The sequence below is a fragment of the Amphiura filiformis genome, chromosome 18, assembly GCF_039555335.1.
Source record: "Amphiura filiformis chromosome 18, Afil_fr2py, whole genome shotgun sequence".
In the NCBI taxonomy this organism is placed as follows: Eukaryota; Metazoa; Echinodermata; class Ophiuroidea; order Amphilepidida; family Amphiuridae; genus Amphiura; species Amphiura filiformis.
In genome coordinates, this window is record NC_092645.1 from 20,858,771 (window position 1) to 20,866,463 (window position 7,693).

Genomic DNA, 7,693 nt, shown 5'->3' on the forward strand with positions numbered 1-7,693 from the left:
TTACAGGTGAGATATGAGTCTCTCATATCGGATAGAATTGAAGACCATAAAATTCGAAAATTAACTAAAGACAGTTTTTGTAAGCATCTGTTTTTGTTGCACATAATCTATTGCTCTCTGTACACGGGACCGATAGTTTAAGGAATCGGATAGAAACGTTTGCACATTATTTTTTGTGGGACATCAGAGCACATCAGACATCGAGTTACATTCTGAATACGAAGAATGTCCTTCTGATATCAAATAACATATCAATTTGTTATCATAGTTCGTTGAATTTACACTCGTATATGACAAAATATGCGAAAATAGTAACATTTTGCACACGATTTGCAATTTAAAGAGAATTGGCCATTGCTCATTGAAATGAAGTTAGTATATGGACAATATAAATGTGCTCTTTCATTTAATGACATAAAATTTGAAAAATATTGTTAGGAACACTCAGGGTTTTGACTTTTAAAACCTACATCTTGGTCAGAATTTGTGCTTGAATAGGTCGTGTTTTCAGTGGGAAGTGTTAGCTTTCGTTTGATATAAAACTTTTCTGATTGGATGAAGGAAACATTCGGGATTTTGACAAAAAACCAATCACAGATGCCGTATTTTCAACTAGACAGCATCTATATCTCACACAGCTCTTATGATGCTATGCACTCAACCGTGTAGTATAAACACTGACTGTGTAGAGAATAGACTCGCTGTGCTTGGATAAATCTGCGTACTTGGGTGTATTGCGGTGGAAACTGTGCGCAGATGCATTTATAAGAGAATCGTTTTGTAGCCAAACCTTTTCATATGTTTTGATTTATTGAGATTGGCGACATAATACAAATTTTATGACAAATTATTAATTAATGTTTTTTTATTTTTCATATTTAACAGTCCTCGAAGTAAAATTTATAAATCTAATGATACATACCGTCGGGTGCATCACATACTGGTCTATCTTGAATTTTTGACTTTTCTGAGAAAATTGGTATATAGTTCTTTTTTACGAAGCTCTTCTAATTCAACAAATTACAGACCTCAATTTTTCTAAAATAATTAGTTATAAAATATTAAATTTGAACTATCTATGATTTTTACAAAATACGGTTTTCACATACTGATCTATCTCGAAAAAACACGCATTTATAGAAAATCTCAATTGGACATCTGCGTATTAAGTTTACTTTTCTATAATTTAATTAGATTATGGATTTTCATGAATGTGGTTTTAAATTAAAGCATATACTTAACAGATTTATTTAAGTGGAATCTTTAATTATATTTACGTATGCAATATTGCTTAAAACTACACGTAAGTTGTAGTTCTGTATGTGAAATAGTTAATTTCCCGATATCGTATTTAAAGTGCATTACATACTGGTCTATCTCGATAAGCTTCAAGATAGACCAGTATGTGATGCGTCTAAAGTCACGTCACCGTTCGCGAACTCGAGATAGCCCACAAGATAGACCAGTATGTGATGCACTTTAAATACGATATAGGGAAATTAACTATTTCACATACAGAACTACAACTTTAGTGTAGTTTTAAGCAATATTGCATATGTAAATATAATTCAAGAGTCCACTTAAATAAATCTTTTAAGTATATGATTTAATTTAAAACCACTTTCATGAAAATCCATAGTCTTATTAAATAATAGAAAAGTAAACTTAATACGAAGATTTTCAATTGCGATTTTCTCGAAATGTGTGTTTTTCGAGATAGACCAGTATGTGATGCGTCCGACGATACTTAAAGTGTAGGAAAAACCGATGATCATTTGAAAATGTTGACCTTTCGTATTGTAGATATACATATACAAACATGTAGGCTATATCTTTAATACGAAATGTAAATGTAAATGATTAGATTTAACAATTTTTCTTCGATCACTGTTTTAACATTTACTTCGAGGACTGTTTTAACAGTTACTTCGAGGACTGTTTTAACATTTAAAAATGTCACAAATATCAATTTGTAATAATGTTAAGGTCACTGAAATGACCCAGGCCAAACTCACCTGCTTCCAATTTCACGCAACAGGAAACACTCAAACACTCAAACACACTGTTCATTATATAACAACATTGCAGTATGGCTGTCAATCAACTAACAATACAAAATCATACAATGATTAAACACTCAGCAACCTGGACAACCGATTCTTTTGTTATGCAAGGCTCACTCAGTCATTTAATGAGGCAATACAAACGATCGAATTTGGTGTTGAAATGAGCTAAATTTTGAGTTACACCTTTTCAATGTAAAATTAATTTTCTCGGCCAAATAAAAAGCAATCATTTTCATTTTTTCAGTAAATGTCAGGTCAAATTGTAGTGCTTGATACTGTATTTTTTTTCAAATCCTAGTGTTAAACTTAGGCGTGAAATTCAGTCATTTCGTGTAAGATTTTCGGTTTTGATAGGCTTAAACTCTGCCCGCGAGCCTTTTTTTTGATCAACCTTTTAGCTTTTCAAAGTAATATAGTTCGCTAATGAAGGATTTTTCCCAACTTTCTAACGCACATAACCGTGAGCGATATATCATAGTTTTGTCAGAATTTCCGTTTTGATTTCACCATTTTTTACTCCCGCCTGAAAAATTTTCAAAATCAAAGCGTGAAATCTAAGGCTAATATATTAGCAGTGTGGATCGATATCCCTGGGTTTAATAGGAATACCGGCATGGCTATAGTGTTGCCAGAACTTCAATATAGCAACGAAATTCCCAGGCCTAATAGCGCTCCTACTGATCACAGCGGCGTAGCTGGGATTTTTTCCAAGGTGATTGTACATGAACGTCTTCCAAGATATGGTGGTGCAAATGAATCAAGACTGCTTCACCTCTGATGAAATTATCCGTATTCGGCCAACTCAATTTGTAGCCTGCATCATGAATGTCTACATGTTTCAGTACACTCACGCTGCTATCCACGGGAAAGTATAGGCCGCCCCATCTCGGAGCATCACAGCGTATAGCTACATCCTGACTATGATATGAACATGATCCAGAATAGTCATCTCGAGGCTTACATTGTTGTAAGGAAAACTCGGAACCGACACAATCAAATGGCTGATTGAAAATAGGACCAGTTCCACCAGCAGGTGCCGAGTAGCGGCTCGTAGTGGCATGAACGAAGCCTAGCTGTCGACACACAACCTTGGCATTGTTCAATGACCAGTACCGATAACACATTGTGTGCCATACATCGCCAATCAAAAGTTCAAGTCTACCTTCCGTTGGTGCATTGCCATCAACTAGTCTTACTGTTGCGTTTGTCCGTGTGGCGCTAGGTTCGAGAGGCTTGAATGATATCTCATTCTCTGGTGTTCCAATTGCAATGAGTTTACCCCGTACAAACACCGATCTATAGTCTGTTAACTGAACATGTACGCCAGGTTCGATTATGAGCTTTCCTCCGCGAGCTATTGTGATATCTCTATCGACAATATAGTCAATGCCCGTATTAAGGAGGACCTCTCTTCCATGTAGTATACCGCCGATAGTATTGCCTCTTTTAAACATTGGAAACGATCGTGACAAGTCAAGTGGAACAACGTCAGTTATATCTTGCGAATTAAGAAATGGAAAAAAGTTTACCACACAAAATTGGTAGTCATCATTATAATCGTATATTCGCTCATGGATTTCCAGTTCATCATTTGTTGACCAATAATTAAACTTGGCGTTTATTATCTCCCCATGATGATCGCCAACTATGACAAGTTCGAAAGTGAATAACGGATTCTCAAAGATATTTTGTACTATCGATAACACAGGTCTGTCTGACTCGATTGTCGCGACTGGTAATGTATGAAGTAGATGCGACCGGTATGGTCTAGCTACATTATTGATGAACATGTTGCCTACTATGGACACTGCATCAGTCGCACTATATGACGTTGATTGTTCCCAATCGAATGATATCACACTGAAACATGTATTGTTGTCAAAGACGTTATCTGCAATATCGATCATGAAAGCTGACCCGTAATTGTAGTAAATATTATCAGATACCTTTACTACACTTTCGCCAGAATTGTCCGTGAACGTGTTGTTTTGAATCTTTGCAAAGCTGATAGCGCTTGATGTACGAGGCAACACCAACTGGCAGGAATACTCCCCAGTGTTGTTGACAAATCTGTTGTATTCGATGGCTAGTGAAGCTATATAATATAGATCCGCACCTCCATTATTGTTGTCTACAAAGGAATTTCTGGTAATATTTACATAACCGACGTTGTAGCAAGAATAATAACCGTCGATTGTCAGACCCTTCTGGCCGTTGCCTACAATAGCGGTATCTATGAGACAAAAGCTCCACGTATAACAAGAGGATGGTATGTAGGCGCCCTTAATGCCAGTTTGTCCGTTATACGATGCAGACGAATTCACTATTGTCAACTTGTATGAATGATATCGCAAAGATCGGAACTGAATGTCGACTCCGTGTAATCCATTTCTACAGAAATCAGACTGTAACACCGATGTTTCGCCAAAATCTGATGCAAATGAAAGTCCCGATTGCTCGTTATTGTTTACAACAGTATTGGTCAAATCTATCTTGCCATAGTTACCCACGAAACGAATTCCATTGTCACCGTTAAAACTCACTACCGAATCAGTTATGGCGAGATGACGATTCATTAGTGGTACGGTGATACCGTTACCAGCATTGCCTCTTATATTTGAACTGCCCAGATATAAATCGTAATCCAGGCCTGGGAAGCAAACAAAAAAAGAACTGAATATCATTTCATTGGTTAATATGAATAATGCTAATTATTGGAAAATTATAGAGTAGCTAGTAGTTTAAAGAGGATTGTCCGATTATCAATATCGTTTCCCTTTTCCCACCAAAATGCAGATTTTGGTATTAGTGGAAGGCCCATTAAAAGTATTTTTTTTTAAAATAATTTATCGGCCAATGTATGTCAGAAGTATGGGTCTCGGTTTTCAAATGAGCAGGAATTTGCATGATTTGGGCTACCATTTGGATTGGTCATGATTATAGCAGTGTTAAACCCTGCATGTAGCACACATGTGATAGATCAAGTATACTTCTAATGTTTTGAAGCACCCGTTTTCTGCCTAGAAACTTATGAATGATTGAACATAGAGAGTATGCGAATCCCAGACCATCATGGACTTCGAAAACCAGTCGTAAAAATAATGATGGTCGACCTATTGTCTTTCTATTTAGGGATGCTTTCAACCATCGTGTTTAGTACACTCATATTTTAAGCAATATCTGTTTAAAGGCACACATTTTCTTTTAAACAATTTGGTTTGACAGGTTTAAACAGAAAAGTTTAAGATCCATTAACTTTTCACAAGTTAAAGCATTTAAGCAATTGGGTTAGTTACGGAAAAATCCTAGTTGTGTAAAGGGACATTTACAGATTTTGTGGGCATGGTCAACGGAAATTTTTAGAATTTTAATATTTTGATCTCATGATGTGGTGCAAACAACTTGAAATAACAAAATGAAAATCATGATGCAGTCATGTCTACAGTAGAATTCACCACGACCGTTGCAGGACTTAAACCCCATTAAAAGCTATTAAACCAAGATAACACCTATGATTTACACAATGTATTCGTGGTCTCATACCTCTTTGTACCGTTATAAGTAACGAAAAGGCTACGGTATCGTAAACGTAGCGTCTAGTTACTTTAATGGTAATGGAATTGATAGAAGTTGATATCACATTTCCATACAATTCGTTACGTCGACGGACAGATAATACATCGGCATCATAAGTCGAGTTTCCATTCCAAAAGCTTAGGTAATCGTAATTGTACCTTGAAGTTCCAGATACAATGTAGGCTGTCAGTGTTGTCCCTGGTGGGGATGAAAACACCTGAAATATATGATAATAAGTTGAAAACAAACTGATGTACAAATCTTTGTTTTCGAGATTGTAAATGATCAAGCACCACCAGGATATCATTAATAATCATGGTTAAAGGTATGTGCTGACGTTATAGTTTGTTTGAAGGAATTATCCTAAAAACGAAAAAGGTGTCTAGTATTGAGTGAAAGTTTAAACATATGTGAGTCGTCACATCAAAACATACCTGTTAGCGGCTCTAATAGTTTCCAGATATGAAGTAAAATATTTATGACAATATAAAGGATATTAAAGACAATTTGAACCATGTCTTTATCACATCCTGTAGGGTATCACAGGTATTTTGAAGCTTTATTTAAACACCTTCTGAAGAAGTTCATATCTCACTTTTGAAAAAAGCCTCCAAGAGGTATGTTTTGATGTGATGGGTTACATATTTGGAAAAATATATCAACATTCTATTCATTTTAGAGACGACGGAAGATCATTAAGTAAATTCCTTTCAGAAAATATTTGAAAAAGGGCTTTACCTGTAAGCATTCCAGTGGATCTTCAATAAAATGAGCTTCAGTGTGATCCAAGTAGACATTGTCTTCAATATCCATAGAAAAGTTGCAAAAACGGTATCGAGAAAGTCCATGGTGTTGCTTGGTTGATTAAAAGTTGCAAAAATTCCATCTTCATCGTTACTGTCCAGAAAGCACCCGCTTAATGATAGCCTACCTAATCCATCGGACGTGAACATAAGTCCATTGCCAGTGTTGTTTGCGATGTCACTATCCTTTATGTCTGCAGTCATTGAAATATCTTGCCATTCAATTCCTGGTCCAAAATTGCCCGTAACGCGAATATTGTCAAGAAATGGAGCAATCGAAACAGCCGAAAGAGCAGTCGTTATCCCGGAAATCTCCAGCATCCCGGCATCACCGGTATCTTCAAAAACGGCGCCAGCAGCTGTGATGTCTACATAGCGTAGACTAGATGTTGATCGCACTGTTTTAATGAAATCACTGACGTCCGTTACAAATCCAGCATCTGGCATCCACTTGACACCTAACCATGAGTAAGGGTTATCGTCAGGTGATTGTACTGTAGCCGTGAATGTAATACGTTGAGTATCAGATCCGTTTGCTACTAATGATCCATGAACAAACATGCCAACTCCTGGATTAAACATGAGTTCCACGCCTGGTTCTATAGTAAGTGTCACACTAGGTTCAATAATGACGCTGGCATTTATAACATACGGACTGTCCATAACACCGAGTGTCATATCTTCAGTGACGTTACCTCCAGTAAAAGGTTGTGACGTTACCAGTGTTGTAATAAATATAGACCATATCAAGATCAATTGAATTCCCGTTAGCGAACACATTGTCTTGAGGGTTTGCAGGCACAGGCCTGCACACACCCACCGTTAAATCGTATTTTTTGCCAAATGCGTTATCTGTAATACAAAAAGAAGAATCGTTAAATTATTGTAAAGTTAATTAACGGCAACACCCTTTATTCGACTCGAGATGGGGAAATTACCTTTAACGGACCTTACGGGGACAAAATTACCACCCTTAAGGTATACGATGTATTGTTGGTCGAAGCAGCAAAATAAAATGTAGTTCACAGCATCTTGCGAATGGTAGTGAGCTTTAACAAAATTGCATTGCAAAATTCATAGCGAGCGTGTAGAAGAATTCAAATATCACAGATATACTTTTGTAGGTCATGTGATTCTTGCGTTATGTTGTAAAGAGGGCTGAAACAAGAACACTTTTGTAAAACGTACATAACTCATTAACAACAATAAATTAAGCAGGTTTTCAAAGTATATGATTTTTAGAATGAA

General features: G+C 36.4%; 1 protein-coding gene across 1 annotated transcript; it reads right to left on the minus strand.

Annotated features, from left to right (window-relative positions):
* Positions 1–1,925: 1,925 nt before the first annotated feature.
* LOC140139404 (protein bark beetle-like) lies at positions 1,926–7,277 on the minus strand. The gene is made up of 3 exons (XM_072161166.1): positions 6,381–7,277; positions 5,610–5,859; positions 1,926–4,716 (listed from the first exon to the last, which is right to left on the minus strand). The coding sequence occupies exons 1-3, from the start codon at positions 6,453–6,455 to the stop codon at positions 2,741–2,743; spliced, it is 2,301 nt and encodes a 766-aa protein (XP_072017267.1). The 5' UTR covers positions 6,456–7,277; the 3' UTR covers positions 1,926–2,740.
* Between the last annotated feature and the right edge of the window lie 416 nt (positions 7,278–7,693).

Excerpts from the sequence above, each read along its gene's own strand:
- LOC140139404 (XM_072161166.1), bottom strand. The coding sequence starts at position 6,455 with ATGGATATTGAAGACAATGTCTACTTGGATCACACTGAAGCTCATTTT. Across the intron at positions 5,860-6,380 it reads ATCCACTGGAATGCTTACAG|GTGTTTTCATCCCCACCAGG; the intron begins GTAAAGCCCTTT and ends CATATATTTCAG. Across the intron at positions 4,717-5,609 it reads ACTTATAACGGTACAAAGAG|GCCTGGATTACGATTTATAT; the intron begins GTATGAGACCAC and ends TTTGCTTCCCAG.